Source organism: Carassius auratus, chromosome 16 (genome assembly GCF_003368295.1).
Source record: "Carassius auratus strain Wakin chromosome 16, ASM336829v1, whole genome shotgun sequence".
NCBI lineage: Eukaryota > Metazoa > Chordata > Actinopteri > Cypriniformes > Cyprinidae > Carassius > Carassius auratus.
Genome location: NC_039258.1, coordinates 8,003,205 through 8,028,578, shown reverse-complemented (window position 1 = coordinate 8,028,578; position 25,374 = coordinate 8,003,205). Strand labels below are relative to the sequence as shown.

Here is a 25,374-nt window from a genome sequence, read left to right as displayed (position 1 = left end):
TACTGTTGGATTTGATTTTATTCATTTGGGAATCCATGGGTCTAGAGGTTTCATGTTCACTTGAAACAATGCTAAATATGCTGTGCTCAATGTTTTTTAATCCAAAGAAGCAAATAGATATATTTCATGACATTTATTCAGTAATATCCATAAATATTACACAGTGATTATAATGAAAATTTCATGCCCATCCATGTCTTGCACTCGGGCCTCAAAACAAAACTATATGGGTTTAGCTGTGCAGAAATAACACTATAAGTGTACCTACTGTGTGAAGCCCATCATGTCCTGTTTTCTGCAGTGTTATGATAGAAAATCAAAAACATACAAAGCAAACTTTTCTGTTGGCTTTCGGGGTTTTATATAGTTACATTTAATTTATTTAAAGTGGATTTGATCCTAAATGGTTTAATTATATTAATTGGCATTATATTTAAATTTACAGTGCACTTGATCAGATGTCAATTAAACGTGTCCCATCTTCCCACATGGTTTCTCTCACTTCCAGACTTTGACAATGCCATCTCTAGAAGAGGTGACTATAAAGCCTTGGGTGGTCTGGAAAGTCGCAATATCAGTAATGATGTCATGGTGACCCACAGGAAGGGATTCTGGACCACGGCGGGGGGTGTCCTCAGTGGATCCGCTTTTCTGCTTACTGTGGATCTCCTGGTTAGGTCGAAGGGAGACAGAGGAGAAGATCAATAAAATATAAATGTGCAGAAAAGAGAAAATCAGATGGAAATAAGGTTCAGACCTGTACAACTTCTGTTCCTTCAATGATCTTGCGGTTGTAGAACACAGAAGGACAGTGAAGCGAGTCGTTTGCACAGCCTGCGACGATGTATGATCTCTCAGGGTAGGCCAAATCCCAAAACCTGCAGATATCATACAGAACACACTCGAATTCATAACATGCTCAATCTGCATATGCTCTCATAACCTTGGGAATGTAAAACTCTTGCACCCAATTAATAATAATATTTGAGGAAATATCGGTTATGTCTAAATCTGAATGCAGCTGATTCTGTATAAAGGTATCATCTGAAATTCAGGGTTCGAGATATTTGGAAATTGCTTAAATCGTTTGAATGGAAACAAAAATGTTGCTTTCAAATATGAAATATTTCACATTAATGTGATATAGTCTTTGTAAACCTGTTGTTGTGCACACATTGGATTCGAAAAAGCCTTGGTGCCTTCTAACCTGCTAAATCTTCACCCCTCAACAGTGATTAGTTTTGCTAACTAGTCTCACCTGATTCTCATGTCAGATCCAGCTGTAAGTAGGAGAGGATTGCCATCAGCAGGGCTGCAGTATATCCCATGAACACTGTGGGGAGACGGCTGCAGAGAACAACAGATTCCAGTGTAATCACAGCAGGCAAGTCTGAATGTATTTTTTATTGTGATGCAGAAGTGACCAACATACCTGCATCTCTGAAAGCGGAGGTGCAGAGCTAGCCCACAGGGTGAACTTCCTGTCTCCAGTCTCCATATCCCACATGGACACCTCATTGTTACCTTGGACAGCTGAAGAGAATACGAAAAACCTTTATAACTTTAAACCGTGTGTGTGTGTGTGTGTGTATATATATATATATATATATATATATATATATATACATACACACTTTTATTCTTAAAGGATACATTAAATTCCACAAAAGGGACTGTAAAGACTTGTAATTACAAAAAAAAAAATCAACAGAGAATCTTGAGCATCAAATTAGCATATTAAAATGATTTGTGAAGGGCAATGTGATGGAGTAATTGCTTCTGAAAATTCAGCTTAAAAAAGCTATTTTAAATTGTAATAGTATTTAAAATATTTCTGTTTTACTGTATTTTGATCAAATAAATGTAGCATTGTTAATCATAAGAGACTTTTTACCTGCAATGACAGAGGACTGGTAGAGGGGATGCATCTGCAGGCGTCTGATTCTCGCTCGGGCTGGGTGGGAGTGGCTAGAAATTGGCAACTGAAAACGCATATCCCAGCAAGCCATTGTGCCATTACTTGTGCCTGTGTAAGTATGACACAAAATAAGTCCAAGCTTGACACGGCAAACTTTAAGAATCACTACAATGGTATATGAATTTGCTGAAAACATTCTTCAGTAATTTGGGTTTTGATTGGTACATGTCTTCTTCACATGCTTTTAAGAGCACCATGAAACACAACCCAAACTATCCAGCCCTCTTACCCACACACAGCCAACACTGATGCATGTCCACAGCAAAGGAAGTGATGAGGCCCAGACGCAGGTCATGGCGGAGGGTCCAGGCATTGCTATTGCTGCGGAGATCCCAACCTACCAAAAAGCCGTTCACTGTGGCATAGGCCAGAACCGTCTGTGCCCCTGAGTTGAAGTGGTGTACGTCCACCGCACAGCCCTCATCCTTGGGATCCAGGAACCTGGAAGAGATTCGATGGCTCACTGATCTGACTGGCTGAGTGTCACTGACCTGAGTCTGATGGTCTTGATTTACTCATATGTACTGTTGTATGGCAGAACACAAATTTAAGATGCTAGAAGTAGAGTTACATAACCTGGACACACCTGGTCTGACATGGCTGGACTTTGGGTGATTTGGGCGGCTTGTTTGCCTCCACTGCAAGAAGCTGGATGGAACCATTATCTGATGCAACTGCAAGGTAATGTGACCCCTGACAAAAAGTCAGTGTTTTCACATGGCCTCCAATCCGAGAATACGTCAGCACAGACCTGAAACAATCACATTTTCAATAATTTCAGCTCACATAACAGTTAAACAACTAAGACAATTTTTAGATATTGTATAGATATTATCTACCTTGTGGTGGTCGTCTTGCCCTCCATTTTCTGACTGTCCCAGATCTTTACAGTCCCATCATTGGAGCATGTAGCAAAGATGGAGTGCTCGTCAGAGACTCGGATTCGATTCACGGCAGATTTGTGCTCGTGGAGATGGGCCACTAGAAGACCTTTTGGATGCCACCCTGCAATGAAACAGCTGTTGTTACCAGTGGAAATAACCCGTGTGAGGCACACAAGCTAGGAAACACCAACCAACCTCAATTTAAGGTAGTTCAAAAAAGTTAGTTACACTGCAAGCCACTAACAAAAAGTTACTTAATGGAGCAATATCTTTTAACTTCATGATATTCAGAATCTGATATGTATACATCTTTTAGTTCCAAATTAAAATGTCTGTGCATTAAAAAAAAAGAAAAGATCAACAAAAGTCAGCTGCATATGATTACTGTACAATATGGAGCAAGCAGAGGCTAGACAGCCACACAATGTACTTGTATTAGCTAGGTGACATGTGACTGCTGTACCTGGCGGTGGGGGCTTGCTCTCCCACTCTGCACTCTCCATCATCTGTTTGGCCATGCGCTCTGCATTGCATTGTTCTCTTTTCTGCTGCACCAGCTGCTGTAGCTCTGCCTTGCATGTGGTGATGCGCCGCTGGTACGTGGACGTGCCGGTTACAGACTGTACCACTTGAATAATAGGGACTCCTGTGGTTTTCTTGGGCTGAATGGCTCCACTTTCAGGAATCTGAAGAGCAACAGGGAGTTGTTTAATATAAAGATTCAGTATTATTTAAGAAAAACATGCTTATACATTTAATCTGGGAAAATACAGCACATTCCTGCATGTTTGTGCAAACATGATGAAAAATAATACAAAGCTGCAACATGGACAAATGCACACTAAAAGGTGTTGATGAAGAAAGTATGATGGAGAGGGCAGAGAAAGAGCAGGGGAGAGAGCACACTGTTTGCTCAGCAGTCGACCTGAGCTGAGGATGGAACATGAGGGAGGTAAAGAGTCTGTAAGGAGTGCTCAGATCGAATTAGAACATTAGGTACCGTTGAGGGTGTCTGGGCCGAGCTGGGAGGGTCCAGAGAACCAAACATGCTCTTCCACTCTTCGTTCAAGTTGGAGTCCTGTTTCGTATGTTTGCGAGCTGAAAAAGAGAAACAAAATTTAACTATAGTACTTTAAATTGACCTATTTAAAATAGAAGATGCATTTCTGGATTGTAAAACACTCGGTGCTCAGTTAAAGCGTTAACATGCGGACTGACATGTGTAAATGAAATCAAGCAATTGATTTAGTCAGCACAGTGACATATAGTACTTAAATTAAGTAAATCAGTTAGTTCAAAAAGTAAATTTTAATAGAAGCGAAGCAGACAAAATCAACTTTACTTCCCAAATGCATTAGAAATGAAGAGGACTATACAAAATGCTGAAAGTAAAAAAAAAAAAAAAAAAGCTCCTGCAACTCCATCTATAGCTGCAGTTTTTCACACTTTCACACTAGGTAGTTCAAAAAGTGTGTGAGAACTAATAAGGTATAAATCTATTGAGGATAAAAAAGTATAAATGTATCTTAATCCACTGGAATGGGGTCCCTTGAAAAGTAATCATTTATTAAATTATTTTGAAATGCTTTTAAAAAGTCTCACAAAGGCTACATTTACTTGATTAATAATACAGTAAAAACAGTATATTACAATTTGAAAAAACTTTTCTATTTTAATCTATTTTCTATTGTATTTTTATAATAACAAAGCTGAATGTTTAGCTGACAGTCTTTATTTGTTGCATGATCCATTAAAAATCATTCTGATAGACTGATTTGATGCTTATTTCAGTATTCATGTAATAAATGTATATGATTACATTTTAGTGTTAATGTAATAAAAGTTTTAAAATAACCAAATTTATTTTAAATATAAATATTTTTTTAAATAAAATGTTTTTACTGTAACTTCTTATCATTTCAATTATTTCTTGCTGAATAAGAAAATTATTATTATTTTAATAATTATCTGCTAGCATATACTGGAAAATCTGTTATCCTTTATAAATTCAGTCACCAGCAGCCATACTGAACACTCTGAAAGTACACTCCAGCTAGTATGTACGAAAACTGACTGAAAAAAGCCAACGTGAGCTGTCGTGCAAAACAAAATGTATACATCCACATCACATCTGCTTGTTATCATGAATTCTCAGATTTAGACACACAAAGCCTCCGACTTAGTCAAAGTGAGGGATTTATAACTTCAAACAGAGCACGGCTGCTTGAGATCTAAACAATATACCAGAGGCAGAAGGGATGACGTCTGCAAACAAATGAAAATTAAAGACATTCATTTTAAATGGCGACCCAGTGATATGAGAAGTGTATACATATCCTCAAATAACAGTAAATATAAATGCAGACAGTGTGTCACCCACCTCTCTTGTCTTCAAACTCCTGCTTGGGCTTGATGAGGTCCACCTGTCGGCCAGTGATGCCCACTGTACCGAGATCAATGACTCCACTGTGGGCTCCATCACTTAGGTGGCTCTGGTCTATGATGTTGGCTTTGGCCTTGTTGGATTTGAGCATGAAGTCTTTCAGAGCTAGGAGCTTGTCCTCTTCAGCCTCCGTCATCCCCTGATAGAAACCACATGATACGACTTAACAATTTATACAAATGTGACATAAGGCAAGGCAACACTTCTATTAATCAGTTATTTCTCATTTGATAGCATTCTAGTGGAAGAACACAGAGGGTCCATCCACTGGTTGAGAGATTTGGCTCTTTGTATTGTATTGGAAAGAATAGCCTACAGTATAAAGGGCAAACTAATGGACTACCATAACATTTGGGATCTGTTTATTCAGTTTCTGGAAAATAAGCAAATATTGGCACAGGCAAAAGATACCTCACCCTACTGATTGATATGCATGTATATACACTTTTGTACATTAAAATATGTAGATATATCTGCCTTAGCCTTTGCATAACAACTTCTTTATCTGTATAACTGAGTTTTAGATGCTTTGGAGGAGGGGAATTAAGATTTAAAACAGCAGCCTTATACAGACAATACAAATTAAATATAAAAATAAATCTATAGTAATAATAATTGTAAAAAAAATGTAAAAAAATTTTCCTGACCTGTGAAAGAAGTTTCTTAAGCAGCTGGGCAATTGCGGGATCCTCAGGAATGGGGCATTCTGGGATGGAGCCGTTGCGCTTTTTTTGGCGGAGTAACAGATGCCTGAAGAGGCTCCCGATGTCTTTTGAACGCAGCGCATAATCAAAGATGGAGCGACTTATGGGTTCTTTCAGCACGCTGAGCAACACAATCTCCTTATCAATCTGTCCAAAGAGTTCAAAACTGAAGTGAAAATTCTGCCATCATTTATGTTGTTCCAAACATTTATAACAACCTTTCTTCTGTGAAACACAAAAGGAGAGTTTTATTCAGAGTAGTTGTGACTAATCACCTGTATAATAGGCTGCGTGATGAAAGGGCTGAGATGAGGCATGAGTTTGCAGTAGACGTCAGCGATGTTGAGGTGCTGAGCGACAACAGTGATGAAACCCACAGCTCCATAGCGGATCCACAGATTGGGGTGGCATAAGAAAGGAGCTGTGGAACAGTAACAATTATACACAATAATTATGAAGCACATGCGTACAAGAGAGCAGAATTTCTCTCACCAATATCACTGACAAACTCGTAGATGTGAGGTTTCTGCAGTAGCCCCAGCTGACACATGCAAGTGAGAGCATTGAGAGCTTTATAAATGACAAACTCCTCTGCATCACTCAGGCCTTGCTGCAGAAGAGGCTTTAGGATGGAGGAACTCTGCCAACCCACATATGCTGCTACACCTGCAGGGAGGAGGACATTCGGTTACATGTCGTGAGTGACTGTCTGATATTATATGAAGTGACAGTGACGGCAACCTACCTACTATGCTGTCAAAGAAAGCTCCACGGAGGTGCCAGTCATTCTTGTCGTTGAGGAAAGTGATCATGTGGGAGAGAAGGACATCATTGGCTTTCTGCCTGCCGAAGAACACGCAGAGGCGGGTGATGCCGTTCTCCATCAGCGTCTGTTTGACAATGTTCTCGGGGTCGCTCAGTAAAGTCACCACCTTCTGCTGAACCATCTCATGCAAGGCCTGCAGCTCTTTGGACAAGGGATGGATCATATCCACAGCATTTTAATGTCAGCCGTGTAAGCTGGCTATTACTGTAGTGCAAAAAGTTATACACGGGCAATATCTATAAACCTTTTTAAGACTACCATAAAAGTGAGATTTTATTGGAGAGTAGTTATTTACCTGAATCGTAGTTTTCATTGGGGGGAAGGGTTTCTTCTGTGTCCTCTCCATTGAGGTCTTGTTCAGAGCTCAAATTATTCTCCTGCACCAGCTCCAGAAAACGAAGCGCCGTCTCTGCCAAGTGTGCTATGTTCTCTATATAATATAATATAACACATTTTTTTATATTTGGGGTCGATAAGATTTTTTTATTGTGTTTTTTCACTCACCTAGGCTGTTTATTTGATTGAAAATATTGTTTAAATAGAAATATTGTGAAAAATAATTACAATTTAAAACAACTGCTTTATATTTTTTTTATATATATATAATTAATTAGCAGTTATTTGAAATGTCACTGCTATCACTTTTGTACAATTGAATGCATTACTGCAGAAAAGTGCAAAACTATGAATTGCTTATTTTAAAAAATCTTACTGACTCCAAACTTTTGAACTGTTATATAAGGAATTGCATTAAATTGTACAAATATATATTGAAGTCTATATGAAATTGCTTTCACAATCCATTTCACTTGAGTGATTAAGAAATATCAAAGTATTTCCAATTTAAACATTCCAATTCTAAAATTATTTGTTTTATTTCACATCAGAGACTGATTGGATTGGAAAACGTCTCCGGTTACTATCGTAACCTCGGTTCCCTGAGAGGCGGGAACGAGACATTACGTCAGCTAAGACGTATATGGGAACTCTTCCCTTCTCCACCTTCACTGAAATCTTATTGGCTAACGCCAGCTGGGGACAGCTGGCCAATTGACGCGAAGCATGCAAATACTGGCGGGTAAGTGTGCAGTATAAAATGCATGGGCGCGAAAATTACGTCAGAATCACGACTGAACGCTAGCACAGCTGATCAAACAGCGACCACGGCGGCTAACGTAATGTCTCGTTCCCGCCTCTCAGGGAACCGAGGTTACGATAGTAACCGGAGACGTTCCCTCTCGAGGCGGTAACTCAACATTACGTCAGCTAAGACGTATATGGGAACTGTATAAAATCCCGCCGTGAGAGCAGTGAAGATAAGCCCTGAAAGGAGTCAATCACCCCCACACATAAGCAGTACAGTTCTAGCCAATGGCCGTGTCGCTAAGAGTGCTTGCATCTGATAGGCGGAACTAGGCCAATGAGACATCTGCTCCGACCCTAACAAAATATGCATAACTTCAAGCAATATATCGAAATCTGCACTAACCAGGGCAGACACAAAGCAATAAGCACTCAAGCATGAGAGTTAAACAGAGTCGACGGCGTTTGCGGTGACTGCTGCAGAAACCATTTAAACCATAACACAGAGTTAGCAGCCATGGTAACTACTGTATAGCTGGTTATAACAGCTTTAATGAATAAAAATTTAACTCACCGAAAAACATGTGACGCTACAGAGGGTACATCCAGCTTGTAAAACCTGGCGATTGTGTTCTGGGAAGACCAGCCAGCAGCAAAACATAAATACTGGACAGACATACCTCTAGACCAGGCCCATCAGGAAGCATTTATAATGTCCTCGCAGAATGAGCTCTGATGTTGAGGGGGTACTCCTTCCCCTGGCATTTGATAGCCTCCACGATCCAGTGAGAAAGTCTCTGTTTAGAAACAGCACGTCCCTTATTACATCCACCAAGCACACGAACAGCTGGTCCGACTGACGAAAGGCGGCCGAGCGATTCATATACATCCGTAAAACCCTAACAGGGTCCTGGCGCTCTGAGCATCAGCGTCGCACGAGGCTGACGGCTCAACAGATAAGGCGGGCAGGGAAACAAAACGGTGTATTGAGTGACTTCGAAACGAAACCCGGTCTCGGCCGGAGAGTGACATTACAGTCGCCAGGCCCGAAACCAATGCAATATCGTTCACCAAACACTCACGAAATTCTCCAAGGCACTTCGCTGAGGCGAGAGCAAGAGGCAAGGCAGTCTTCAGGGAAGCTCCTTAACCGCAATCGAAGCTAATGGCTCGAACGGTAATAGCAGATAGAGCCCTCAAAACTAGAGCGAAATCCCACGGCGGCACGGAAGGCGGCCATGAAGTACACGATCTACTTGCTCCCCTGAGAAAACTGAATACCAGAGCGTGCTTACCGATCGTTTACCCGTAACCGGGGAACGAAAGCGGTAATAGCGGTCACATACACCTTCAGCGTGGATGGTTTCAAACTCCCGCTATCCAACTGTGCTGTAGAAAGCGCAAAACATCCGACACGGAACAGGTCCCCGGGCCAATATAAATGTTCTCGCACCATTTTGTGAAAACTCACCACTTCTGCGCGTAGCAGCGAATGTTTGATGATGCTCGCGTCTCAGTAAGTGTGTTTAGCACTCGTCAGTGCAGAGTGTTCCGCTCATTAGGGTCCCCGCAGCGGCCACACATGGAGGTTCCACAGCTCGGGGCTGGGGTGTTATATTGTGCCATTCGCCTGAGGCAGCAGGTCCTGCTTGAGGGGGATTCGCCATGGGGGAGCCATCAGTAACTCTCTCAGGTCCGCGAACCAGGGCTGATTCGGCCAGTTCGGGGCCACGAGTATAACTGATGCTTTCTCCTCCCTGATTTTGCACAACACAGGCAGAATCTTCACAGAAGGGAATGTGTAAGCCTGGCTTCCGGCCAGCGCGATGTCAGAGCATCTCCCAGCAGGGGGGGTGAGATAGCAAACGTGTTCTCGCTCGTGGCAAACAATCCACTTCCTCCCTCCCAAATCATTAGATCTGATCTTGGGTGAAGCCAACATCTCCTTGAGGAATCCCGTTCCTCAAAAGCATGCTCACTCCATGGTTCAAAGTACCGGGGATGTGCGACGCTCCTATGGAGATTAAGTGTCGGTCCGCCCACAACAGGAAACTCGCTGCCTGTTTGAATAGAGCTCTGGAGCGCACACCGCCCTGGCGATTTATGTACGAGACCACAGACGTGTTGTCGGTTTGAATCAGTACATGTTTCCGCTCCAATTTCGACCGAAAGGCTTGCAGGGATATTAGGACACCGCTTCCATTATTCCAAACGGTTTTGTGTCACCTTCTCTGTGACTCCGACCACAGGCCCAGACGCACTGCTCCCCAGCCTAGATCGCGTTCGCAGAGAAAAGAACTCCTGGGCTGAACATTTCCGGTCTGTTCCACGGTCTCAGAGTGCTGACGCAACTGTGAATGACCGTAAGTGCTTGTGGACCGAAGACCACGCCCTTGGCGGAACTCGAGTTACAGCCAAAACTGTAGCGGCCGCAATGTAGCAGACCCAGATGGCACACTGAAGAAGCCGCCGCCATCAGTCCCAGAAGCCTCTGAAATTCCCTCAGTGCAAACGACCTGCCCAGTCAGAAACAGTGCAGAGTCGATGAAATGCTCTAGAGAGAGATGGGCTAGTATCGCCATCGAGTCCAAACATATTCACAGATATGTTACAGTCCGACTCGTAACAACACGCTCTTCTGCATATTCACACGCAGTCCCAGCGTATCCAAACAGCGAAGCATTGTTTCCACGTGACTGATAGCACATCTCTTGAGTGGGCTAAAATCAGCCAATCGTCCAGATAATTCAACATGCGCATTCCGCTCGATCTGAGGGGAAATTTTGCTCTATCGCTCTCTATGACAGCAGACTGAGAACTTCCTGTCGCAGAACAGGACGGTTTTGGGGCAAAGTCAGTGACGGGACCACGCCATTGAAGCGGGGAGGTCTGCGTTTGAATTGGAGAGAATATCCGTCGTGAATTATTCCCAGTATCCACGGTGAAACGCCCGGGATAGCCCTCTTACCGTCCATGAGATGACACGGCGGACGCGTTACGTCTACAGCCACTGATGGCTTCCTTTAATCAGGGCCCCGCCTCCGCGAGGCTGGAAGCACTGGCGGGAGGGCGGGCGCGTCGCGAAATGGTGTGACACTCTTGCGCTATCATGAGGCCATTATAATCATGGACTGTGGCTCTGCGCTGTTTGAGACAGGGCGAGTGACACAACGTTGGGTGCAAGAATTTGTATATATGCTTCTTTAGTACAATTTTAACTCACAAAAATATCATTTAAACACATAGAGCAATCGTCACCCATAGTGATGTGGGGGACATGATGCATGTGTCTTTGTGGTGTTGGCACTCTCGCTCCTTCGCGAGGCCATTATAATAATAGGTTGTGGCTCTGCACTGTTCTGAGACAGGGCGAGTGACACAGAGATGAGTGTAAGAGGAAGTAAAGCTCTTTTGTTGATTGTAACATGCTTTTATTGTGGAACTCACACAAACAGCATTCAAACAGACATCGCAATCGTCGCCCGAAGAAACATGGGGGACATGATGCATCTGAACATTGAGGGTGACACCGTGTTCATGTGGTGTTGGCACTCTAGCGAGGCCAGTATAATCATTGGTTGTGGCTCTGCACCGTTCTGAGACAGGGCGAGTGACACAGAGATGAGTGTAAGAGGCAGTAAAGTTCTTTCGCTGACCTGTTTTTATTGTGGAACTCACACAAACAGCATTCAAACAGACATAGCAATCGTCGCCCGCAGAAACATGGGGGACATGATGCATTTGAACATTGAGGGTGACACCGTGTTTATGTGGTGTTGGCATTCTCGCGAGGCCAGTATAATCATGGGTTGTGGCTCTGCACTGTTCTGAGACAGGGCGAGTGACACAGAGATGAGCGTAAGAGGAAGTAAAGCTCTTTAGTTGATTGTAACATGCTTTTATTGTGGAACCAACACAAACAGCATTCAAACAGACATAGCAATCGTCGCCCGAAGAAACATGGGGGACATTATGCATATGAACATGGCGCTTGGGGGCGGGGCCTCCCGCTCACTCACTCTTTCACCGTCAGGGAGACGGCTCGTATGGCGCGCTGGCTCTCTCGCGGCGCGAGATCCTCAACTGACCCTGACGTTACCTTCCAGGCTCTTACCACTGCTGGTTTCGGCAGAAACGAGCGTCCGGTTCAGAGCGGGGTGCCACTGCGGGTTATTTTAGCTGGTTTCAGAGCCTGGCCCGGTGCATTAGAATCTCGCAGAAGAAGACTGGGGTGAGCGACGGGGTATCACATGGCTCACACTTTGGCGCGCTTTCTGCGTCTCTGAGAATAGCTCCATGACGTCACCAAAGAGGCCGGAGGGAGGAACTGGAACATTTAGGAGCGGCCTACGGTCTGCGTCTTTCAGGACAGCTAGGGTAAGCCATAGGTGCCTGTAAAGATGACCATGAGCTCCGTGAAACAGCTGAGCAGAGCGCTTAGTAGCAATCAGCGCGAGATCAGTTGCCGCGTGCAGATCCTGATGACGTCAGCGCTACTGTGCCGCCGTTTGCCTGAAATACCTTGAGTATTGCCCTGGCATGAAGAGCAGAAGCTGCACTCGCTCTTTCTAGACTGTGGTCCGGACCAAAAGCAGAGGGAGACGAGCACAGGTGTGTGGTAACAGTCTCCTAGACGGGGGGAGGGTTTCCGTCCCGTCCCGTCCACGTGCGTGATATGGCCTTCGTGGCAGAGTGGGTGCGCGCCGATTGGGGTGCAGCCCACGATTTCACCACGAGCTCTTGCATGCCTAAATGCCATCTGGTAGCAGCTCGACTGGAGGAGCCACGAGTCTAGTTACCTATCACAGGCTCGTCATGTGCGTTGCAAGCGAGACTCAGCTCCGTGACGACCTTTCCGAAGACCCTGACGAGCTTCTCCTGGAGGTCTCAGGGCCCTCTTGGTCGGGACGGTCCCACTGAGAGGCCCAAACCTTTTTCGACGTCGAAGCGACATGGAGTCGTTTTCCTCGTCAGCTCCGAAGAGGACGAAGTTCGCTTTTAAGCTATAGTCCACCACGCCGACGTCAAACTCGTCTTCGGGCGGGGGAGGGCCCACCAGCGGCTCGCTGGCGGCAGTGGGCCTCATTCCCGCCGTCCTCCGAGCCACTCTGGCTCTGAGGGCGCGCACTGGCAGCTCGGTACAGTGGGCGCAAGTGTTGTCCGTGTGAGAATCCCAGGCAGGTCACACAGAACTGGTGAAGGTCCGAATCTAGCATTAGCAGCCATTGGATGCGGAGAGGAAAAACAGGGTGAGTAGTCCTCTATTGCAACTTCCACGATGACTTAGATAAGACTTCTAGCGTGAAGAAAGAGATTCTGACGTAATTTTCGCGCCCATGCATTTTATACTGCACGCTTACCCGCCAGTATTTGCATGCTTCGCGTCAATTGGCCAGCTGTCCCCAGCTGGCGTTAGCCAATAAGATTTCAGTGAAAGTGGAGAAGGGAAGAGTTCCCATATACGTCTTAGCTGACGTAATGTTGAGTTACCGCCTCGAGAGGGAACTAGTATTTACACATTTAAAAAGTGCAATTTAGACAAGACAATTTAGGAACAATTTACTCCAGCATTTATTTTATTGCTAAAAATACCTGCATAAGCAAGTCTGACAATTGTGGCTTCATCTTGGGCCAAGTGGGCAATCCCAGGTAAAATGTATTCTGGGTAGATATTGACATCATTGCGAGGAACTTCCTTGACCAGTGCCAGCACTTTAGTCAGTGTGCGGACAGCCTCAGCCCTGACGCGCGGCATTGAGTCATTGCAGAAGTGCAGTAAGTAAGGTGTAATCCTGTCCAGCACAATCTCCACATTCAGCCGGCCTGCCAGATGAAGAATCAGCTCCAGTGCTGCCAGCTTGGAGTCGCAGTAACGCAGTGTCTGCAGACAGGATGTGATGACTGACACCAGCACCACCAGCCCCTGCTCCTTAGAACTAAGCTCCTGAGATTCCTTCTCCTGTTTTTCAGTCTTCCCTGTTTGCCCACCACTGCACAAGTTATTAAGGATGTTCTCCAGGTTCTTACGAATGACCAACACCCTTTCGTCAGCAGACTGGAACGTCTCCTTGGCAAACTGAGCCATGTAGGGCTGAAGGAAAGTATAAAAGATTTCTGGAAAAGCTTTGCCTCGCTGCTGCTTTAGATATTCTTCGGCCGTCAGACGCTTTTCTGGTTCTCGCTGCACCATTTGTGCAACCTGCATAGAGTGGATTAAATTATACAGAGTACTACCTAGTATCTAACTAACTAGTATCATATTATTTATTAAATGTAATAATTATTATGTAATTTATTACACCACTATTGAAAAGATTGGGGTCAGTAAGATTTTATATATATATATATAATTATGTCTCTGCTCTTTTGAACTTTGTCAAATCCCAAAAAAAGAAGGCATCTCAATTTCCAGAAAAATTAAGCTGCACAATTGCTTAAAAATGAATAATAATAATAATAATAATAATAATAATAATGTTTATTGGGCATCAAATATGCATATTAGAATCATTTCGGATCTTTGCCATCAAAAGAATACATTTTATTTTATTTTTATTTTAACATAAATATGTTAAAATAGCTAAATATTGTTTCACAATATTACTGCTTTTTTATACGTCTCATAAAAAAATGTCTCTGTGACAACAACAACTGACCAACCCCAAAATTTTGAATGGTAGTGTAAAAATGTGTAAAACCTAAAGTGAAATAATACAAAGTGTCTAAAATCTCATATGAATAGAAATGCTACCAGTTCCCTAATACTGCGATCTTCAATTTTCATCAGCACTTGTTCGGTTTGGAAATGCCCTTTACGGTACGCCAGCAATTGTGAGAGGTCAAAGAGTGGGACACCCTCTGTAAACAACTCTGCAATCACACAACCTGTCAAAAAATAATAAAAGAGAAAGATGTTTGTAAAATATGTCATATTATAATGCAACAAACAGAACAAATATAATGGTGATGGATACCAGCTGAGAAGATGTCCATGGGCTGCTTGAGTTCTCCCCTGGTCCTCTGGCTATTGCTGGAGAGATCCACAAGCGGAGTTGTCTGGTCACTTTCTGTGGCGAACATGCTGCCATCCACAAATCTTTCTGGTGCAATATAGCATGTTCTCCTCCTGGACGTGTCGAAGAAGTAGTTGAAATCTGCAGGGTTGTCTTCAGGTAAGTATGTAGGTTTAAAACTAGCAAAGTCTGTGAGAAGCACCCAGTTCCAGCTTGTCACCATAACATTTTCTGTTTTAATGTCACCATGACGCACTCCAGATTTATGGGCCTGGTCCACAGCATTGAGGAGCTGGAAGGCGATCCACTTCTTCTCCACATTGTTGAGGAACGGTCGCGTGCTGATGCGGTCATACAAGTTATCCCGAACATACTGCCGAAATAGTATGGCTGCTTTCTCAGTAAGAGTGGCTTTTTGAAAAGGCAGACAGTTCTGACAGGAGTGCAGTCTGATTTTCAGCTCCTCCAGCTCTTGTTTGTAGCTGGTCAGGGGCAGAGAGGGGTCCTGGATCGCAAAAACCTTAACCACAACCAATCCTTCTTTGTGTTTCGCCCGGGCCACTTTGAAAAACCGCGTACTGCCAAGACTTTTGTCATATTCATAATCATGGATGTCAGAGAAGTAACTATCCACTGAAAGAATCTGTGATGGAGCAATTCCAACCAGCTGGTTCCCCATCTCACTGGATCAGAGATGGTTGTGCTCAAAGACAAATGTATACCTATTAGATAGACAGAAGATGGTTCTGCAGTGTACTATTACAACATTCAGCTTTTTCTTAAGATTATTACCCTGAAACAACATACAGAACTAACAAATATCGCTACTTACTATGCAAGCACATAATTATTTTTTTTTTAATACCTGTCATATGCACACAAACCGACAGTCATCACTTATAAGCTACTACTAAATATTGTAGAAACTTCCTTTTCTGTAAAGTTGCTTTGTAATGATTTGTATCGAAAAAACGCTATACAAATATACTTAAATTGAATTTAGTTGAATTATTACTTATATTTACCTGCAACTGGAGTAGATGCATGCAAAGTTTTGTCATAAATTTAGTATAATCTTCAGATTCGGTATACAGTCTTGTGCACATACAGTGTCACGAGACATAAAATGCTGCATCATATCTGTTAGCAATACAAGCTAGAAAACATAAAACTCTATTTACATCATTGAAATTTTCTCTCGATATAAATTGACAGCTATAAAGTATCATGTAACGTATGTACGCGTATGTATTGTTTGTTTACAGCACTGATGTAAAAATAAACGATTGTTTACCTAATTCTTTGAGCCCCGCGCGCTGTCACCTGACCGACTGGTAGGCAATAGTTATTTCTTCCCGCCTTACTTAAAATTACATTCTACATTTTGCCCACGTTAAAACGAACGTTACTTACAAACATGTCAAATCACACGAACGATATAGTATACAGACATTTACATAAAAGAGCCGCTTCATTTGTTATTATGTCAAGGGAGTGAACTAGAGATGTGCGTCTCCATTGGTTGATCTGAGATCTGTTCCTCATACGATACCGTATTGGATGAAATGTCTTACGTGACTGATCCCAGATCAACCGCTAAACCGGAAACTGGAAGACATCGTTCAGGATGTTCGGACTTTAGTTTTGTAGAGCCAGAGCCCGTCTACGGGGAGCCTTCCCACTCCCTATTGTACCGAAATTTTTTGCAGTTCCACCAGAGTTCCACTGGGGGCAATCGCCATGAGTACAAAATGAATGGGAGTCTATGGGGCTAGACGGCTAAATTTGTCCCTTTCACCCGATTGCCGTTGAGGAATCTCAGATCGGATTGTAGGTTTTGCAAGTTCAATATGGGTTATAGGTCGAACGTTGAATGAACGAGTACTTATGTGCTTTAGATTTCTAACAAGTTGAGTTGTTGTTGCCCATAACACGCTAGCATTCTGCTAATGAACGCTGATTACGACCAGAGATACCGCTTGATGACATCCGAATCAGAATCAGCGGGATCACAACTAAAAAGACACGCAGGGATAGCAATAATTTAAACCTGATCTAAACCTATTATACATGTATTATTATACCACTTATATTTTATTGTATGTTATACTCGTAATGTTATTATCACTTTAGTACGATTTGTACTACATTTACTTTTTAAATATCACATCACTTTTACTATATTTCTACTCTATTGCTCTGCACTGTATCATTGCATACTATTTTACCACTGTAACTCTTACTGGATCCATAAAGGATTATCAGTTACATTTCTTATCGTTAACATCAAATTTACATTTGATTATATTACATGTATAACACAGTTATACTACATTAATATGAGAATTGTTACCAGAAAAAATAGTCAAATCAACAAGCGTGAAAAGTATAAGTTTTCACAATTTCTAACGAAAACAAAAAGTTATTTTTAATCCCATGTAGATCACAAACCACTGAAATCGGCCAATACAGACCTATGTGAACGTTATTGCATTTTTATACAGAAAAAAAAAACGCATCTCCTCCGTTTACCTCCATTTGTTTTTAAAGCAGTCTTGCCCTGACCAACATGGCGGGTGCGTCTCTAGCGGAGAGGTGATTTCAGCTCTGGTCTGGAGCTCCTCTCGCCCAGCATGTTTGCAGCCAGACGCTATTGAAAAAATATTAATTTTGACGCAATGTCGCTGCTCAGAAGCCTGGCCGTGTTAAACAGAGTTTCTGCAAACAAGTGCTTCATACCAGCACGAGTAAGAATTACATTTTGTCCACGTGCAATTAAGGTTTTGTGCATGTATTTAGGCTACAATTAAGTTTCGAAATCTTATAAAATCCTGCCAATATAAAGTAATTTCTTTACCTGGAACTTTAGGTAGATAAACCATATATAAAATATAAGACTGTGCATTTAAGTGTATTTTAGAGAATTACATTTTAAATAGCTTGCAAAGTGTGTAATATTTTAGTAAAATTATATCGTTATTATATATGCGCAGAATAGGAAAACCGTGCCTTTCAAACTTGATTTTTCATTTGAGACCTTTTGCATGCATTAGAATGCATAGTTGTATAGTTGTCTAGCTTCAGCAGAGAACTGGCATTGTCGTTATAACCTTTCACCCAGTTTCTATTTATAATAGCTAGGCTACTATTTATTCCTGACTGAATTAATGTTTTAAAATAAAGTGACCCTCTTTGCATCCTCTAACAGCCATTTGGAAATGGGACAAACAATTTATACCAGAGCAATCCTCCTCAAGCTAGATTCTTCCCACCTTCTGAAGCTATTATGCTTCTCCCAGGAACTTACAAAAACAAAGTGGCCTTCATCACTGGAGGAGGAACAGGACTTGGAAAAGCCATGACCACCACTCTGTCTTCACTGGGAGCAGAGTGTGTGATAGCCAGCAGGTTACTTATTCTTCTCGTAAAAAAAAAAAAAAAAAAAAAAATATATATATATATATATTAGGAAATGTTTATTGAGCACCAAATCAGCAAGCATGTAAGAATGATTTTTAAAGGATCATGTGACACTGAAGACTGGAATTCAGCTTTGCCAGCTTTGTCACCACAAGAATAAATTATATTTTAAAATATGTTCAAATAGGAAAGGGTTATTTTAAATTGTTATTTTTTTTACTGTAATTCTGATCAAGTGAATGTACCGTGATGAGCATAAAGAGACTTCTTACTTTGTAGGTCTTTTAGTTCTTGAATAATTGCGAATGCACCCTACAAGCAAAGCCAAAACTTAAAATAACTTTGAATTTGAGCGATTATCTGTCTTCCTTTCATCACATCACTTCCAGAAATCTTGAAGTTTTGAAGAAAACAGCTGATGAAATCTCACAAAAGACAGGAAACAAGGTACCTCTGCTTTAGAAAGTCTATGCAAACATTGTCATATCTTTAGAGTGGATTCCAGATTATGGTGAAGCACTTGTTTACATCCTCCTAGAGCTTGATAAATGTTTTCCATGTTTCAGGTCCATGCCGTCCAGTGTAATGTTAGAGACCCTGCTTCAGTGGAGGCTGCTGTTAACCAGCTTGTAAATGATGTCGGCCTGCCTGATGTAGGTTTAGGTCTCCATATTTACAGCAGTGATGCAATAGATTCAGTCAGATAAACAAAACTGCTTCTGATATGTTTCGTCAACCCACAGGTGGTGATAAACAATACTGCTGGAAACTTCATCTCTCCTTCATAGAAGCTTTCCCCCAATGCCTGGAGAACCATCACTGACATAGTGCTGAACGGCACTGCATATGTCACGCTAGACATCGGGAAACGCCTCATCAAAGCTGAGAAAGGTGATTCTTATTTTTATAGAAATGGAGCAAAGAATTTGTAGGGTAATTGTTGAATTTTTTATTATGATAGAAAGCTTAACGTTATAGACAGTAGAGCATAGTGCTAGCAATGCTAAGGGAATGCACTAAATACAAAATAAAATAAAAATGTGTACCTGAAATGTAATATAAGGCTTATTGGATAAAAGCCTCTGCAATATGCAGAAATACAGGAAACCAATGTTAGATTGGATGAATGGAAGTAGTTGATTTGGAGTGCATGACCACTAGAGGGCAGTAGTTGCAAAAAAGTATACCCAAATTACTGATAATCTGCGGTATTTGTCTTAGTGATTATTTAGTTAACCTGTTAAATGTCACCCCATCCCGTATACGGGACGCCTACGTTGACTATACTATATTACAATCAAATTTAATCTAATCTTGACAAACTATATATCGTTGGAAAGGTCTAAGGCTCCCAAATGTATATTATACCAGTATTTTTTGTAAAAAATTATGTAGGAAAAGTAATAGATCAATTTATGACAAGAGTGCACCCTCAGAAATCTACATTACAAAATGAGTTTTTACCTTTGTTAAAACAAATACTTCCTCGTTGCCTTTTTCTCTATCACATTTTAGAAATCATCAGAAGTTATATATCACTTGAAAACATAAAATCTCAAAATTCAGTTGTGAAAATAATTTTGTGTTGTTCCTTGATTTGTGAAAAGCTTGACATTGCAAAAAAAAAAGTTTACAATTTACATCATACCAAAAGTACAGCCACAAAATTACCTAATTTTACATGTAAACATGGTAAAAAATTATATTAAATCAGAAACGTATCACCAAAAGTCCATCCATCCAGAAATGTAGTCCTATTGCTAAAATGACAGTTTAGAACATTTAATTTTTTGTTCTGAAAAGTTTATATAAGTGAATTTTTGTTTTTGAGGGACCTTTAAAAAATTTTTTCAGTAGTATCTGGTCACAGATGCTGTCAATAGAGATAAATATAGAACCCTAAAATATTTCTTTACTTTTACATTAATGTTCAAATGTTGTTGTTGTTTTTTTATTCATGCGTTAAGGTGATCAAAAATGAAAGTAAAGACATTAATAATGTTACAAAATGTATTTTAAATTAATGCTGTTCTTTTGAGCTTTCCATTCGCCAAATAATCATTTCTGAAGAGTAATGTGTGGTGAGCTTTGTCATCACAGGAATAAAAAATGATATTTTAATAATACATTTTAATAATATTTGACAATAGGATTGTTTTTACTGTCAATTTAATCGCATAAATGCAGCCTTGGAGTGCACAAAAGATTTATGGTTGTCCAGATCATTCATGTTTTTCTTTCACTGCCCATTTCTTCTGTGTAATGAGCTTGCCTGTGGCTTGTTGCACATCCCATGAGCCATGCTTTTGGAAATGTGGCATAAAACGTTGTCAAAATGTGGGATTTAGTTTTGGTAATCAAGCCTGTTTTGTAATAGGCTAATTCATGTGCATTCATGCTGTTTTCTGCTCTTTTTGTTTCCTGTCAAGATAACAGCTTCTGGCTATAACCAGTAAGCCAGTGTAATTACTTCTCTGTAAATTAAGAAATCATTTGTCTTGATGTACATTGACTTTGCAAAGATAAGAGCCAAGTATGTGTGTGGGTACGATGACAACAAGCAAGAGAAGATGATTCTGCTTCATTGCCTCAGTCACATTAGTGTGTTTGTGTGTGTGTGTGTGTGTGTGTGTGTGTGTGTGACATCCAGCCTCTCACCTGATTATTTTGACCTCTTTCTGCTTCCTTGTACGTTGTGATTACAGACTGTTCAATTGCTCCATTAACTCGTACTCTAAAGATATTATTCTATTGATTATAAGTTTGACCTTCACGGCACTGTATTTGTGTTTGCATTTCACTGGGAACTGAAAACAAAGATTTAATTTATTATTTTTCTTCTTGATGCAACATAACACCTTATACTGTCTTATCATCATCTAATTGTGTCTCAGATGATCTGAAGTTTAGTTTCATCTTATTTGAAGAACCAGAAACTGATAATCTTGTTGAATTCACAAAGGTACTGCATTTCTGGCCATCACCACGATCTATGCTGAGAGTGGCTCAGGATTTGTTGTGTCAAGTGCTGCGGCTAAAGCTGGAGTGGAGACGCTTTGCACGTATGTACTCTGTTACACTACAGACACATTTTTAGGTCCAGTTGTCTCCTTTGAGAATCAGGTCCTCCTGACAAATGCCTTTCTTGGTGGGCTGTATATATTATCATAAAGATGGTGCCATGTGCTATGTTTCATTTACATTTTAATTGTAAGATGGGATCTTGATCCTCTCCCCTAAAGTAGTGTTAAATATGTGGAAAATACAACAGGCAGAGGTGAACAGCATGATGATTCAGATGCCAAAATATTTAGTTCAGTGACAGGATTTATATATTTAAATTTATAAATTTCTTTATATATTATTACACGCATTTTATATATATTTAGTTATGTATATTATATAAAAATTTGTGATGCTATATTATTAATGTTTACATATAGTGTTTTAATATATTAATATAATAAATATAATGAATAAAATATTCAAAAAAATATATTACATTTTCTCATTTTGTTTAGTTCAAATGTTTGAATGTTAGCGAACCGCCAAAGGTACAAACTAAAAGGGAAGTTGTTACTACTTCTTGTCCCTTCTGCTTTCTGAGTGTGGAAGTGTAATAAAAGTTATTTTTTCTAAATCTAAAAAAGCAGCCATTCGATTGCCTTTTCCATGGCTTGACTGTGAGTCACTATGTTTCTTATTGCTTTCCCTGTGTGCTAAACCTAATGGTAAAAAGTCGGTCTCAGGAAGTTACTAACACTAGAAACTGTGGTGGCCATGTCTGATAGATAGGATGAGCAGATGTCCCCAAAAAGTGGGACAAATTTTAAATATATCAGTGCATGTGTAAAAAGTCTGACTGATTCAGATACCCATAGGTCTCTGGCAGCAGAGTGGGGCAGATACGGCATGAGATTTTATCATTATTCAACCAGGACCAATCAAAACAAAGGTAATGTTCATGTCTTTAAGTTGTTCCTCTCTGAAAACATCATCTTCTTAACATAAGTGTGTTTATGGAGAAGTAGTGATGTCCAGTTTGTGAATGAATCATACTTCTAAATACTTCTAATGTCAGATCTTTGATCTTTCAATAAAAAAAAAAAACAGTCTTTCTATCCACAGTTAGGCTTTTCTCATTCTTTAAAGCTTTATGTACAGTGCTTTATAGTGACTCTTCCGGTATTTTTCTGAAGGGTGCCTTTAGCAGAATGGATCCCATTGGTACGTTTGAGCAGGTGATGTTAGAGAATATAGCCGTGGGTCGTCTGGGAACTCCTGGAGAGATTGCCAACCTTGCCGCCTACCTCTGCAGCGATTATGCCAGCTGGGTATCAGGCGCGGTGAGTTTGGTGACCTTGTGTGAAAAGTGCTTCGTCTCACTGGGGGAGAGCTCACCTAGCACCATCCCCACAGGGCCTCTCCGTTTACAGCCAAATGGAAACGGAGCCAAGGGCACACACTCCATCCCTCTTTTGCTCTCTGAATATCTGAGGGACTTTTTTAAAGAATTAGAGAAAAAAATAGTGCTCCAGAAATCAATATGGAATTATATGGTCCGGCACATTACTGTAATGAGCCAATACTTATAAAGTTAAGGACCCATGACAGGGCAGCTAATATATTTTTTCACAGTGAATGACAAATTTCCATATTATATATATCCTCTGTCCTCACAGATAATTCGAATGGATGGCGGTGAATATGTTTCCCTTGCTGGCGAGTTTAATGGCATGAAAGAGGTGATTTTTTTTTCTTTCTTTAAAGTCAGTCAATCTGAAATTTACAATGGGGAGTTTATATTACTTTATTTATTATATGTTTACCTTGATTTCATTTGCTAGGTCACACAGGAGCAGTGGGCCATAATGTAAGCAAAAATCAGAAACACAAAAGGATCGTAAACCTCTGAAACTGCAGTAACTCAGCACTAATGACAGTCCTGATCTCAATCTCCCATTGTAGCACAGAGGATCAACTATTTAGATATACGATTTTTAGGTTTTGTAAATTGAGACTTAAATCGTCTTGGCACATGAAAATATCCACTCAGTGACATTTTTATCACACTGAATTTTAGCTGTGCTGAGTTCTAGATTTGTGTACTTTTTGACCAGTCTGCCATTTTTGCCTTAAAGGTACAGGTTGTAGGACCTGCCACTAGAGGGCGCACTACCAAAACAATAACAATCGCTTGGTTTGATGACGCTAAGAAGGAGCATGGAATGATGGGATTTGTTGTCTTTTACCCAACCGCTGACGGCCATCAATCAGACGGAAAGATAAATCATGGATTTAACGATTTGCGCGAGTAGATTAAATACAAAGTCAATGCAAAGACGTGATCAGACTGATCAGTATATGCCCTATAATACTAATCTTGTTGATCATTATAATAGCATTCGTTTTCTGTAAAGATATGAATGAAAACAACTCACCTGTCGAGTAAAACACAAGCGAGACATCTCTTTCTAGTTGAAGTTTTTCGCGAAACTACATCCGCATTTGTCTACAACACTGTTGTCATGTGGTTTCTACGTCAGTAAAGGCGGTAACAGACGGTAACTAACATCATTGACAGGTGACTGCACTGCCTCGTGTCACTGTTTAAAATGGGAATTTTCTCATGATTAACAAGTAGTTGAAAACATTAGAGATAATGTTAGTAATCAGCTGGACAAAATATATAACACTAGTGGTTTTTGGATATTTTACTGCAAATATCTTACAAATTGTACCTTTAACTACCCATTGTAACAATGCCAATTACATTATGTATCCTGTAAACATGTAGGTTACCTTTTTAATAGATAAAGACTGTTTGGTATATACATTAACTCATTTTATGCTTAGAAATTAATTTAGTCAAAAAAAATTATTCTGAAGAATAAATTCTGCCTTAATTCTTTGTTTATTCTTGTTTAATTATTAGTTTGAAGATAAAAAAGGGAAATACAGGCTTTACTTGCTTTTTTTTAATCATTGAAAGCATTTTAAAAGCAGGATAATAGCCAAAGGAGTCTTTATTTTCATTGTTTTCTGCTCTTTCATCCTAGTGGCATCCAGTCTAGATTACATTACTGTCTTTTTTGACTGGGCTTTTTATTTATGTTTTGAAAAATAAAGTAAAACAGTAATGTAAAATTATTATTTAAAATATCTAATCTACCTGTAGTCATTCAATTAATTTATTTAAAAAAATTAGCTATCTTTTGAACGGTAGTGATATCATTTAATATATTATGTACTGATATATTTAAATTTTTAATATGTAATTTAATATATTTTCTGGATAAAGCCTAAATATTGATGGTTTTAGGCCTCAAAATGTCTTAATAGTCATTAGCACTAAATATTTAAGTTAGCTTTAACAGTGGCATTTTCAGGTCAAGCCTAAACCACTGCATATTTCTGGCTGGGTGATAAAATAGCTCATAAATTGGCATTGAAATTCTGGTTTCAAAACAATTTTCTGGCTACAGCGCTTGAGGGGAAGAGGCATTTCTCTTGAACGCCATCCATCCTTGGTGTTCCAGTCCAAAGGTGTCTAATCGAAAATTCCACAATTCCATAATATCTTAATATAGATATGGGAAAATATGAAAACCAAATGCATTTTCAATATGCTGCTTTAGTTTCATCAAGCTCTGAACATTCCAACTAAATAAACAGGTTTAAACACAGTGTTTCTGTTTGTTCACAATGATGCATAGTTTTATGTCTTGGGGTATCTGCTTTGGGAAGGTCAGCTGTTCAATTATAAGATAAGATCACGATCTCTTGAAACTTTAAATGGGAAGGAGAACTCTGCTGAGAGTTGCTGTGTTTTTGCTAGAACTCGCTAACCCCAGCTTTATGTTCATGTACTGTTTCAAATCCAGGCATTCATTTTGAGAATGATTTTATTTACTGAGCGAACTAACATTTGCATATTGCACTGAATCGCACAATGAACAATCTTCATAATTTACTCATATTGTTCCAAACCCAACTTTTTTTCTTCTGCAGAACACAAAAGAA

The 25,374-nt window shown here is 40.4% G+C and overlaps 1 protein-coding gene and 1 pseudogene across 3 annotated transcripts; one reads left to right on the top strand and one right to left on the bottom strand.

Annotated features, from left to right (window-relative positions):
• Positions 1–16,499, bottom strand: pik3r4 (phosphoinositide-3-kinase, regulatory subunit 4). 3 transcript variants are annotated; one of them, XM_026283773.1, is made up of 22 exons: positions 16,226–16,499; positions 15,957–16,087; positions 14,893–15,653; positions 14,670–14,803; positions 13,511–14,117; positions 7,131–7,265; positions 6,755–6,976; positions 6,502–6,675; positions 6,285–6,430; positions 5,953–6,156; positions 5,243–5,444; positions 5,107–5,127; positions 3,863–3,960; positions 3,326–3,548; positions 2,818–2,983; positions 2,565–2,729; positions 2,208–2,419; positions 1,895–2,026; positions 1,433–1,533; positions 1,259–1,347; positions 758–878; positions 1–669 (listed from the first exon to the last, which is right to left on the bottom strand). In XM_026283773.1, the coding sequence occupies exons 3-22, from the start codon at positions 15,608–15,610 to the stop codon at positions 499–501; spliced, it is 4,041 nt and encodes a 1,346-aa protein (XP_026139558.1). In that variant the 5' UTR covers positions 15,611–15,653; positions 15,957–16,087; positions 16,226–16,499; the 3' UTR covers positions 1–498. The 3 variants fall into 3 exon arrangements, with proteins under 3 accessions (XP_026139558.1, XP_026139559.1, XP_026139560.1); XM_026283774.1 differs by lacking the exon at positions 15,957–16,087 and having other exon boundaries at positions 16,226–16,498; XM_026283775.1 differs by lacking the exon at positions 5,107–5,127 and having other exon boundaries at positions 15,957–16,498.
• A 1,110-nt stretch (positions 16,500–17,609) lies between these two features.
• LOC113116765 (2,4-dienoyl-CoA reductase, mitochondrial-like) lies at positions 17,610–24,905 on the top strand (annotated as a pseudogene).
• Positions 24,906–25,374: the final 469 nt, after the last annotated feature.